The sequence below is a fragment of the Mauremys reevesii genome, linkage group 20, assembly GCF_016161935.1.
Source record: "Mauremys reevesii isolate NIE-2019 linkage group 20, ASM1616193v1, whole genome shotgun sequence".
Lineage (NCBI taxonomy): Eukaryota > Metazoa > Chordata > Testudines > Geoemydidae > Mauremys > Mauremys reevesii.
The window spans coordinates 16,025,005-16,038,029 of NC_052642.1; the positions used below are offsets into that span (position 1 = coordinate 16,025,005).

The window sequence follows — 13,025 nt, forward strand, 5'->3', positions numbered from 1 at the left end:
GAATACAGTGGTATCTTTTTAAATTATCGTACCCTGACTGGCCTGAAAGTGTTTTGGACACTTTTAAATATGACAAAAATCTCTGCCAAACCCATCTTATTAATGTACAGTGTTGTATTAGATGAAAGATTTGATTTGCCATTAATTACGTTACTTAGTTTAAGCATGCTGGGCCAGACTTTCATCTGGAGTAAGCCAAGGTAGCTCTGTTTTGAATGGAGTACCAGAAATGTACACTAGCTGAGAATCTGGTCTGTTTTATGTCCTCAATCTTTAACCCACTTACCATCTTTTTTTCTTCTAGCTTAGTTATTTCAAAGTGGTTCCTGTTACGAACTATTCTGAAAATCATTAAAAGTTGCTACACAAGTGTGTGGGGATCTGCCCTAGCTGATGGAAATGTCACTTTCAATGGTATTATTTTGCCACCACAGCTCTTACAATCTCTGCTTTCATGGACTTTTTTAGATTGATAAAGTTAGGAATTTGAGGTAGAGCTGCTTATTCTATCGTTTATTTATTTTTTTATTTTTATTTTTTTAAAAAACAAAGTATTAAATTTCTTTGATTGTTTTAGCAGGGGTCTTCAAACAGTAGGTGATCTTACATGAAGCATCTTGTTTGCCACAATACCCAAATATAATTACGGATGAAGTGGCAGCTTTGAATTTAAATTTCCCTTGCTCTTGAGAGCTTGCCATAACTGTATTTGGGCGAATAACTTGTAACCAGCAATTTTACTTTTTCTGCTTGCTAATTGTCTGAGACGTGACTTTTTTCACATTTGTTTGCCAAATATTTTCTAGAAGAAATTATTAGTGTTCAGCTCATTTGTGAGTATTTGCTATATGAGCTGTCACTTTTGATTGGGCACATAGGTAACACTAGTACATTTCTGTTCTTTCAAGTATCTGGTGTGAATATGCATATTTAAAATTCATAATTACTTTTCTGCTAACATTTTCCAATAGTTGTTTAAACCTTGCTGTTTCCTTAAACCAATAAACTTGTCCAAGAGAATAATTGAGGAAAACAAACCCGAAAGAGGGGCAAAAATAGAGTTTTAAAAATGAAAATATTTTTGAAATACGCTTGCTAATACTCTCCCAGTTCTGGTCAGAACCAATTGTTATTTTAATTAACTTTTTGCAAGTTGAAAACGTAAAGAAGTTGCCTCTCCTTCTCTTAAAACAGAGAATTCTTAAACTACAGATGTTCTGTTGTTGCTGTTCTAGTTTTGTACTAGCAGGATTGCTGTTTCATTACATTTTTCCAGATGGGTCATTGAAGTAAACACTAATGTCAAAAATTCCCCTTTTAAAAGACTTGACGTCCTTGGTTCAATTTGGAGACTTACATTCAAGTAACATAAGATTATTTATCAGGTTTGGGTTGTAAATATTCTAAAAAAGCTAAAAGATGATTATGGCAGCTTGTTTAATAATGAACTTTTGCTTTTCCATAAAAAAACTTGCATATTTTTGTTTTCCATTAGATTTACTATTTTAAACATAAATATAATTAATACTTGGATTCATATATATTCTACTTTGCTGCATATGCTGAAGTACTTTGCAAATTATTTTCTCTGAAGTGAAAAGCTACTCTGTTTTGAATTCAGGCCTTGCTAGTTCTTCATCAGTTAGACAGCATTGATTTATGGAATCCAGATGCACCCATAGAAACATTTTGGGAAATTAGGTAGGTAAACTAGCTTTTGTAAATCAGATAAATAGCCCTGTCTGAGATGTCTTTTCTTTTGAAGTAGCTGTGGTTTATACTTGTCTAAAAAAGCCATGTATTTTCAATACGTCTTTAAAACCAAAATTATTCATATAGACGCTATTTTGTTTAGTTCAACAGAAACCTTTTTCCATTGTACTATTTAACTTTTACAGAAATTGCATGTCACAAATATCTTGTTAGCTTTGTCAAAGGTTTTTAATCCAGTATTCAGTTGTAACTGTGGCTGTTAAGATAAAAATTATAAACATTTTAATTATCTGATTGAAATGCTTACTAATTGCTTTTAAAAAAATTGTATTTATGCATTTATGGGTAAGGCAGGATAAATCCGACAAACCCACCCTTATGGAATTACTTAATATTATTTCTGAAACTAAAGCTCACCTTATGTGGAAGTTCATTTCACTGATGGGTGGGTCACCTGACTTGTCCTGAAGGGTTTTTTAATAAAGAATTTTTATTGACTAAAGATAATCTTGCATTTTATTTAATAACCTTTAATATAGTGATTGCAACAATTAACTTGATAGATGAGAATATTAGGGAAAAGGTATTACAGCACTCCCAAGAAGGCAAAAATGGACATTAAGTGTGCCCTGCATGAACCTGAGATTGTGAATCATGAAAATAAACTAAAATATTTCATGTTTTGTCATAGGATGTGTATTAGTACACGATTTTTTTTGTAAGAGAAAGGAAGTTAATATCTGTTTCTAGAAAACATTGCTCTCCGCATCAAGGAATTAGTCTTTATTGGTGCATTATATGGCTTCAGGGATTGGTAATGGGATAGCCTTTCACCTTTAAATTTTTGGTTTGAGTCCTACTTAGGCTAGCAGTAATTGAAACTATATTATATATCTATAAATGAGTTTGTTGTCTCTTCAGGCTGGGGGCAAAAAACCCATTAAAAACTGACACTAGTTGGGACTCTTTGGCAGTTTTAACAGAGTACTGAATGGATTTGAACGAACACTCCTAGATGTGTGTTCCTTCCTAACAGAGTTGAGACACATCAGGGCAATGTAGGTAAACTTGTACTGCCACTGTCTGTGCTGGATCAGTTCTGTGATAAATGGAGGTCTTCTGAATCAACAGCTCTGAAGACTGGACATCTGAGAAGTACCAAAATCACTTAACTTCCTCTAGGGAATAAAAAATGGCCTGTTGGGAGGTGGAAGGGCACAGCTTTGTTATTTAAAATATACTCTTTATGTTTTAAATGGACGATTATGTCATATAGGATATTCCTACTAATTCCCTGATGCCATGTAATGATATATGGATATATGCACACATACAAAATGGGGAATGACTGCCTAGGAAGGAGTACTGCGGAAAGGGATGGGGGGATCATAGTGGATCACAAGCTAAATATGAGTCAACAGTGTAACACTGTTACAAAAGTACCAACCATCATTCTGGGTTATGTCAGCAGGAGTATTGTAAGCAAGGTACGAGAAGTAATTCTTCCGCTCTACTCCACACTGATTATGCCTCAACTGGAGTATTGTGTCCAGTTCTGGGTGCCACATTTCAGGAAAGATGTGGACAAATCGGAGAAAGTCCATAGAAGAGCAACAAAAATGATTAAAGGTCTAGAAAACCTGACCTATGAGGGAAGATTGAAAAAAACTGGGTTTGTTTAGTCTGGAGAAGAGCAGACTGAGAGGGGACATTACAGTTTTCAAGTACATAAAAGGTTTTTACAAGGAGGAGGGAGAAAAATTTTTATTCTTAACTTCTGAGGAAAGGACAGGAAGCAATGGGCTCAAATTGCAGCAAGGGCAGTTTAGGTTGGAGATTAGGAAAAATTTCCTAACTGTGGTTAAACACTGGAATAAATTGCCTAGGCAAGTTGTAGAATCTCCATCATTGGGGATTTTTAAGAGCACCTGTCAGGGATGGTCTAGATATTATTACTTCCATGAGTGCAGGGGACTGGACCAGTTCTATGATTCTGTGTCTCTATCAAGAAATTTTATTTGGGTTATTAGATAATATAGCTAATACTGAATTTCATTTTGCTGCAGTTCACAAATGCTTTTCTATATCTGCAAGAAACTAACTGGTCATCAGATGCTCAGCAGCACAGAAATCCTCAAGTGGTTGCGTGAGATTCTGATCTGTAGGAACAAATTTCTTCTAAAAAATAAAGTAAGTCAATGTTAATCTATTAGTTTATTAAATCAATTAGGTTTTTCTTTTTTACTTATTACCTATGTATATTGGGTAATTTCTTTGTGATTGAAAGAAATTTTACTAGCTCCACCTATAGTTAGGTTAATGCACTTTATCTTTCTTTACAGAGCAGAATGTGATATATATCATGGTTTCGAATGGTCTATATTTGGTTAGGTCTTCTTAAATACGTAGCTAAAACTGCTTAGAATTTTTTCTTCTTTTTTTCTGTTTCTGCATAGGAAATGCATGTCTTCCAAAAGGTTTGGAAAATATTCTTTGCGGAACTAAAGACTTGTTGATCACTGTTGCTTTTATATAGGAAAATTGTAAGAAATTTCCTTCAGTGCAAGAAGGAGGAGGAGGAGGAGAACGTGTACATCTTCAGACACAATAAGATACCCTTTCTTCTGACATGGTAGAATGACTTCCAGAATTCTGTCCTACTTCTCTTTCTGATAGTCTGTTTCAAAGTACAAGCCCAGACTCTACAGCTATTTCAAGATCACCTCTGAGAAAATCAGTAGCTAGATGGAAGACCAAACCTGTTACATATTCAGCAGTAAAAAAGTCCTAATCAGGATAGAGAAGGGGGAATAGTGTTCTCAAACTTCAATTCCAGATAACCGAAAATACCAATGGTTGAAGGACATTCTGTCTTTATTTTTGGACTTCTTCACATATACAGTGTTTCTTAAATAAGAGAAGATGTCCAATTTAGAGTGAGAGGATTTTCAGACTGTATGACTTGTTTGCCACTTGAATCCCTATCATTAGCTTTGTTACTACATGAACTTTTTTCTCATTCTTACTTTATGCTGACTGCCAAATAGGTCTGTTCCTTAGGTATCTCCTATTCAAGATTTATAAAATGTGGGGAAAAAATTAAACTTCCCCCACAACTTCCATTTTAGTGTATCTTGTACTTGGGATTCTAAAAGCACTATTTGCTCACTGCATTTTTAGTATCTCAAGTGGGATTCCTGTTTTCTCTGAAGTCCAGTTTCTTTACTTTTTTGGAGGCTCAGCTTGCAACTGTTTGTGCGTATCCATCTTGTTTTACACATTGAGAAATTCAAGAGTCTCTTTCAGTTGTGCTTGTAGATGCAGAGGTACTTGATTTTGGCCAGCTCTTCTTGTGATATTGATCTTTGGGCAACTTTTTTGGTTGTGATCACCTCTACCTAATATGTCACTGTACTCTAGACTCTCGATTCATCCTCCGTTCACCATTTTCCATGAGAACAAATTATTACTTTATCCCTTTGCCTGAGGTTCTTACTAAAAGCTGTTTTGAACTTTCAACTTCTATTGTTACTTTTCCTCCATGCCTCACTTGGGGAGTTTGATCTCCATGAGTTGGATGTGAGGGGGACTTGAATACCTTGATAGAACAAGGACTTTTCTGCAAGTTGCCAAGACTGTAACCTTTACAGCGAATTTTAAGGGTTGATCTATTTCAGTGCCCAGTCTTTGCAAATACAGTGACTTGTGTTTTCAGTCCCGCTGTTCACAAGTCCAGGTAGCCTGATGCACATTTGTCTTTGGCACAAATATGTGTAGTTTAAATACTATGCCCATCCCTGAAATTTGTAGAACCACTTTTATCTGGAGCTTGATATTATTGTATGCCCACAATGTGCTAAAAGCTTTCCAAACACACCTGAAGAGACAGTATTTGTCCTGCAGAGCTTACAGTCTCAAAGATAGAAATCAATACACAAACATAAAGAAAATGTCAAGAGTTCTTGTGGGCTTATTTTTTTTTAAAACATTTTCCCAAAATCATTTCCCTTGACTAGGTGCACCAGTGAATTTGGTCCATAATGCTTCTCCATTGTGCCCATTTCCCTATAGAAATAAGTTTGGGCATAAGATGAAGAAAGGAAAAAGTCAGTGGACTTTTCCCACAAAAATTACACTAACCCAAACAATGCTCTGGCATCTTGGAGGTAGCTGATTCAAGGTAGGTAAGGTGTTTTGTTTTGTTTTCTTTTTCTGATATGTATGTTAAAAAAAACAAACCCTCTCCTCATAACAAAACATCAAGTCAGTTCTCAAGACAATTGGTCCTCAAGTCCTTATCCCTAGAGCTCAGGTATTCAGAGTACAAATTAATTCAGATCTTTACTGGAACTGTGTGCAGTATACTATCAGAGATTTTCCATGGCTTTTAAGTCAGAATCAGCTATTCTTCAAGTTAAGAATCACCTTAATATTTATTGTTTCATTTCTTGGTAGAAACATTTAGATGGTGATGGCTAAAATCAACCAGGTTAGGCTGTATTGTTGCCTGCTACCAAAATGGCGGTACTATCTGCGACTAGCTGAAGCCTCAAAATGTGTCAGTGGCTTCAGAGAGATGAGGGCATGGAGAGATAGTGGGACCCCTGATGCAAGAAATGCCATCAAATGGCAGAAGAGGTGAACCATGATTTAACCCATGGCAGCCATAAACTGGAGAGAAGGCAACAGGAAACCACCCTCTGTTTTCTCTAACGAGCTATCATGGCAGAACAGAGGCATCACACTTGGCCATGGCTTTCCTTCCAAAAGTGTTAAACTGTGACATCTTGAAATGTATGAAGGTTGACTGGTGAAAAACTCAATATTTTGCTATAGCGACTTACTGATGTGAAACCTGGAAAACGAAAATTGAAGCCTTTGAGATGTGGTGCTGGTGAAAACCCTTACTTGTCTTCTGGTCAGAAAAGAAGATGAATGCTTATGTTAGAAATATTGTTGGAGAGAAATGGACTGTGCTCTAAGAAATCAACAGGTGCAAAGGTGTATACTTTGGTCACATCCGGCGCAGAGCTGGAAATAACTACAAAAGTTACCATGCAAGGAATGGTGGTGGGTCATTGCAGTAGAGGATGACCAGCAAGGGGAAGGATAGATAGTGTGTGCAGATTACTGGGAGACCAGCTGCTGAGTGTGTGAAGTTAGTGATGGATTGAGAAATCTTCTGAAAATTCTACTGTCACCAGTATTCAGAATGGAGATAATGGACTTCACTTACTTTTTCCTAACTGATTTTAACTAGTAATGGTTGTTTTTTAGAGCAACTTTAACTGCTCCATTTCGCAAACAGTATTTTCTGTTCCTGTTTTATCCCGTTAAACCTGAAATATACAAATAAAATATACAACAGAATTAACATTTATTGGAGCATTAATTCCTTCACTTTCTTGACTTGCAACTTCAATAAACAGCTTCCACTTCGTTATTCAACAAATGTGGGTTAACATTCTTTTGAGATTGAGAGAATTTTTTCTCCGCTTCCCTCCAGTGTAAATAGAAGTCCTCCCGGAGTAAAATGTGCCGATTCCACTGATGATTTTCACATTCCATAGTCCCTGTTTTTAAGAGTTGAACTCTAATTTTCTCCTCTTTTAGGAAATGCCTTCAAGGAGCTTCAAGAGATGTGTTCTGGAACAAACATGCCCATTTCAGGTGGGCATGAACTATTCTTGTGCTCTTACAGACTTCTGTAGTCTTCCATTTTTGCCCCAATGTTTTTCCTCACATGAGGTTTAGGGAAGTATCTTCTTTCCTGGGCTATTGTGTGAAATCTTTGCTACCTAAAACATCAGTCTTTAAGCGTGGCATAAGGATAGTTCTTGCAGGTCAAACCTGCCTGCTTTTGTCATTCTATGCAAGATCTACAGGCATTCTAAATAATGAAGATGCCCAGAGGGAAGGAAGTAGTATGTGGAGAAAATAGGTAGTGTCTTCCTGAGCTGGGGAAGGTGCCTTTGCTGGATTTCTGTCAAGATGTATTTTATATAGTGCTAAAAAGCATTTCCAGGCTATCCTTAATGTGACATATTTGATCTTACAAAGTTCCATTGTTAGTTTCTCATCTGCATTTACAAATCAGTGTTTGTTCCTCTGTTTCTAATATGTACACCATACACCTGTACCTCAACATAACGCTGTCCTTGGGAGCCAAAAAATCTTACCGTGTTATAGGTGAAACTGTGTTATATTGAACTTGCTTTGATCCACCGGAGAGCGCAGCTCCACCCCCCCGGAGCACTGCTTTACGTGTTATATCCAAATTTGTGTTATATAGGGTGGCGTTCTATCGCGGTAGCGGTGTAGTTCTCTTAATACTTTCCTCTGTATTGCTTTAACAAGCAGTTTAATAAACTCTCTGCCACCTTGTGCAGACAAAATAAGTAGCAGTATTAGAAAACGTATGGGCATTGACCTGTTCTCCAGGCCAAATTTCAGCTTGAGTTCCCTCTGCATTTGACTTGGGTGTGGTATTCACTTCCTGTCTGCTGTGTAGTGTGGCAGTGTGCATTATTACAGGTGCTACATTCCACCCCAGAGGTAGCTGCATTTCAGAGGTGAGTGACACAATTAGTATGAGTAATTTTTGTAAGCTCTTTGGGAGCCTTCAGGGTGAAAGATGGTGTATAAATGGAAGAGGTGCTGTTTTCCTTTCATGAGTGTAGCTGCTGTAACCCATCCTTTTTCCCTTATAAAAGTAGGGTGATTGACTATTTTTCTTACCTCCCTTTACAGCAATCAGATAGGAGTTCCTGTCATTTTCTCTTCCTTTATGGGGTAGGATGTGATGTCTCTGGCGGTGGAGCTAGTCAGCTTTCTCTTGACCATGAAGAGATGCGCTGTGCTCCGGGAGCTACCCTCAGGAAAGGAAAAGGCAACTCTTCCATGGTAATTAACATTTTGTATACTTAATACTTTAAAATAAATAAACTCCATTGCCACCCTCAAAATCAGTTACATTTGTACTCCTATATTGAGATTATTTTCAAGTATTTTAAACATTATGTGGGTGGGGGGAAGGGTATCGAGGAATTTAAACGTAAACTTCTCATGAGCTAGGTGTTGATGTTTGATCCAGGCACAACTGTTCTGTATAGTGGCCGCTGCTGTGCTATTCTGGCTAGAGTAAATGCAATATTTTTAATAGTTTGAAACTAAAATTTTGGTGTCATCTTCATAGAGCCTAAACCATAATCTGGTCACACATTTGTCTGTATTTATTAAATCTCAGACTTCAGATTTCTAAATCTCCATGCTATTTGAACACATGCTAAATAAAAAAGCACAAGGCAAGGAAGATGTTCATCCTTGTTTGAATAAAGGGGCTCCTTTTATACACAAATTTTTTCAATTCTTCACCTACACCATGAATTAGTTATGGAAAAAATTGAGCAGAAGTTTGTAACTGAATCTGTCATGAGCCAAGATTTGTAACTTGCCTTTTTTAAATTACCTTTTTTCGGTAATCTGTAACAATGTACATAACTCTTAAAACAGTTTAATCTTTGAAGCAGTTTATAAACATAAATTGGTTTTTCACACTACTGAGAGGTAGATAAGTAGTATCCCCATTTTTATTTATGGGGTAATTAGGGTAGAAATAGTGACTTCTCCAAGAACACAAAGGGTTAGAGATGGGATTAAATACTTTGCTCTCAGTCCTGTGCTGAGACTACTAGACCCCACCTTTCTAAAGTCTACTGCTGAATGAAGAAAATATAAACGTTCTAGTCACATATCAGATATCAAACTAATGAAATTTTCTGTTTAAGTAAATGTCGATCATTTTAGTGGGGGGTGGTTTGCGTTATTTTGGTGAAAATTAATGTTACATTAGTGGAGAAACAAGTTGTTACACACGTCTGCATTTGATAATACTTCCCTCCTCTCACACTTAAGATATCTTGTCCATTTATAATACCTAGCTCTTATATAACACTTTTTTTTCAGTAGATCTCAATGTGTTTTATGTAGGAAGTATGTATCATTCCCATTTTACAGCAGGGAAACTGAGGCATAGAGGGTGAAAGGACATGCCAAAGGTCACCAAGTAGGCCAGTGGCAGAGCCAGGAATAGAACACAGGTCCCTTGAGTCCAGTGCTGTATCCACTGGGCCGCACTCTTTGTTTAAGGGACTGTCTCATCCTGGAAGCTGTACAAATACACAGTAAAACAGAGCCCTGATCTCAGATGTAGCTGTTGGGTGCTATTGGAATACAAATAATGTGCAGGAGGAGGAATGGGATAAAGACCTATTTTGAGAAAATTGCCTGTTAAGTAATATTACCAGATATGCAAATGTATTTCCCCCCCAAGGAAAGTACAGCAGGATGCAGTGGAACTCCAATATGTCGCCAAGCCCAAACAAAATTAGAGGTTGCCCTGTACATGTTTCTGTGGAGTCCTGACATTGAGGCAGTTCTTGTTGCGATGTCCTGTTTCCGTCATCTCTGTGAGGAAGCAGATATCAGGTGTGGAGTAGATGAAGTCTCGGTACATAATTTTTTGCCAAACTACAACACCTTCATGGAGTTTGCGTCTGTCAGCAATATGATGTCAACAGGTAAGAAGGGAGAGACTAATCAAACTTTTTGTCTGCCTGAGTATTGTTTGTTCTTTAAAGTATATTTCAAAATGTTAAAGCTAGTCCTGATATAACTGAAGTGCTGTAATACTTATCTCTAGTCCGTCTCAATCATGTGATTTCATGCAAATTTGCATGAATGAAGTTACAAGTAGAAAGACTAAAAATCTGTCTTTGATACAAGATATTTGAGGATTGCTTCCTCCTTGCAATGCATATGTAATAAGATCAAGTATTGTAGGGAGACATTGACTGAATTTTTTGAGCACCTAGATTTGGTAGTTAAGTGGAGGAGAGAGTTTACCCGAAAACATTTGTTTATAATACAAATGTGCTTGTGATTAAGTCTTACACACAAGTCTTCTGGGTTTTTTAAGAATATTCATTTTTATTTATGCAAGCTTTCATCTCTAATATAAAGATTTATTTTAAAATAAAAATGGCTGTTACATTAATTTTATTGTATACTCCTTGCTTAGGGAGAGCAGCTCTTCAGAAAAGAGTGATGGCATTATTAAGGCGCATTGAACATCCAACTGCAGGCAACACTGAAGTAAGTTTTCTCTTTATGAAAATGTTTCTTATTAGTAGCTGAAAATATGTTGTGTGGAAAGCAATCAGTAGTGTTGTAGGAAGTAATCTGAGGTAATTACCTGAAATTCTTGATATATTGTATTTTAGGCATGGGAAGATACACATGCAAAGTGGGAACAAGCTACAAAACTAATCCTCAACTACCCAAAGACCAAAATGGAAGATGGCCAGGTATTCTGAAGCTTTCTATCTATTCAGTTATCGGAAGTGCTGACAGAAATCTTGTATTTTCTAATTAGTCATTTAAATTTACCATATTAATTTATATCTAAACTTACATTTAAAAAAAAAAGTATCTGCACATTAGCACTTTTCAATCAATCTGTCATATGGGTGACTTGAGTTACTTCTGCATTCATTCCATAGCTAGTGAGTTGTTCCTGTGTGCTCTGTGGTGATGCACTGAGATGGGCATTACCTCTAGATTATACTAGTGGGTTCACCTTTTCCTCCCCACTTCATTGAGTACAGAGTCTAGTTGGAAACAGAGTAATCATGATCAGAATCAGTGATTCTCAAGCTTATAGGAAGTCAAAAATGTTCACATCTCCCTTACATTTTTAACTCTTATTTTCATAGTAAATGTATCATTGGTAGCAATCATAAACCAGTAGTCTGTGTTTTTTTTTTTTTCAAGTGGTTGACAGAGAATGTGCCGTATGGATAAATTCCAGTTTACACACTCCTACCTACTTGCCCTTGATGTAAAGATTTGCAAAATTTCCTGAGAATTGAATAGTTTGTTTTTATTGACATTGTTGGAACTTATAAATTATTGGATTTCTTTATTGAATGATACTTAAAATGTCTGTTTTCTTTATCTGATAATTGCTTGTAATTCGAGAGCGATCTCATTTTGAACAACTCTTTTCCAGGTTACTGATAGTCTTCACAAGACAATTGTGAGGCGACGAATGTCTCATGTTAGTGGGGGAGGCTCCATAGACTTGTCTGACACGGATTCTCTGCAGGAATGGATCAACATGACAGGGTTCTTGTGTGCTCTCGGAGGAGTGTGTCTCCAGCATCGTAGCAATGCAGGATTAGCAACTTACAGCCCACCCATGGGTCCAATCAATGAGCGTAAAGGCTCCATGATATCTATGATATCCACCGAGGGAAATGCAGAGACTCCTGTTAGCAAATTCATAGATAGATTACTATCGCTAATGGTCTGTAACCATGAGAAAGTGGGACTTCAGATACGGACTAATATTAAAGATCTGGTGGGCCTGGAATTGAGTCCAGCACTTTATCCCATGCTGTTTAACAAACTGAAGAATACCATCAGCAAATTTTTTGACTCTCAAGGACAGGTAAAAAGTTTGGATATGTTTTCATATTTTTATCATATCGAAAATATCAGCTATCTTACCATTCACATAGATCTTTAAAATTGATACCTACCTCTTTATGTTTGTGTTTTTACACAAAGAGCCAGAGAAGTATTTATTACATGATGGAAGGCATCACGATGATATTTGTGTGACTAGACCATACAGTTCTTAATTTGCATTTGAGATTCCAGACTATATTAGTCTAGCATGCTTAAATTCCTTGTAAGTTCCTATATTTTAACTATCTTCCTACTTAATAGGATTTATATTCTGAGAAAATCCATAACTCTGTTAAATGTTGGAATTCTTCTGAGTAGGTTAATCAGAATAATACTTGTCCATTAGATTTCTGCCGAGTGCTACAGTAATATAAATATTTACTAATACTATGTACATTTCATTGAGTTATTTTTGGGCATCACCTCTGAGAATTATGACTAGATGTCTTCTTCCTCTAGGTTTTGTTAACTGAAACCAACACACAATTTGTAGAGCAGACAATTGCTATAATGAAAAACCTGCTTGATAATCATACTGATGGGAGCTCAGAACATCTGGGGCAAGCCAGCATAGAGACCATGATGCTAAATCTAGTCAGGTAAGAAATCTTGACTGTTTCCCCTCTGCAGAGTAAGTTGTTAGATAATCAGGCAGTGTCTCCACTGCCCTCCATGCTCTGTTCGGATGCAACAGCAGGGATGTAGGAAGCTGGTTAATGTTCTGAATCTCAGACCCTGGCAGACGTTAAAGCTATAGGGGAGCAACTCTGTTTTTTGCCATG

At 36.8% G+C, this 13,025-nt stretch overlaps 1 protein-coding gene across 7 annotated transcripts in view; it reads left to right on the top strand.

The window, feature by feature from the left end:
• Positions 1–13,025, top strand: part of NF1 (neurofibromin 1) — a 165,520-nt gene that overhangs the window by 40,596 nt on the left and 111,899 nt on the right. For 4 of the 7 annotated variants that reach the window (XM_039507432.1, XM_039507435.1, XM_039507433.1 and 1 more), the window contains exons 15-23: positions 1,622–1,701; positions 3,780–3,903; positions 7,327–7,383; positions 8,464–8,616; positions 10,046–10,292; positions 10,793–10,866; positions 10,995–11,078; positions 11,783–12,223; positions 12,703–12,842. In XM_039507432.1, coding sequence (XP_039363366.1) covers positions 1,622–1,701; positions 3,780–3,903; positions 7,327–7,383; positions 8,464–8,616; positions 10,046–10,292; positions 10,793–10,866; positions 10,995–11,078; positions 11,783–12,223; positions 12,703–12,842 — 1,400 coding nt within the window. Of the gene's footprint in view, positions 1–1,621; positions 1,702–3,779; positions 3,904–6,168; positions 6,209–7,326; positions 7,384–8,463; positions 8,617–10,045; positions 10,293–10,792; positions 10,867–10,994; positions 11,079–11,782; positions 12,224–12,702; positions 12,843–13,025 lie in introns of those variants that run through there. The other 3 variants (XM_039507434.1, XM_039507436.1, XM_039507438.1) reach the window with 2 other exon arrangements.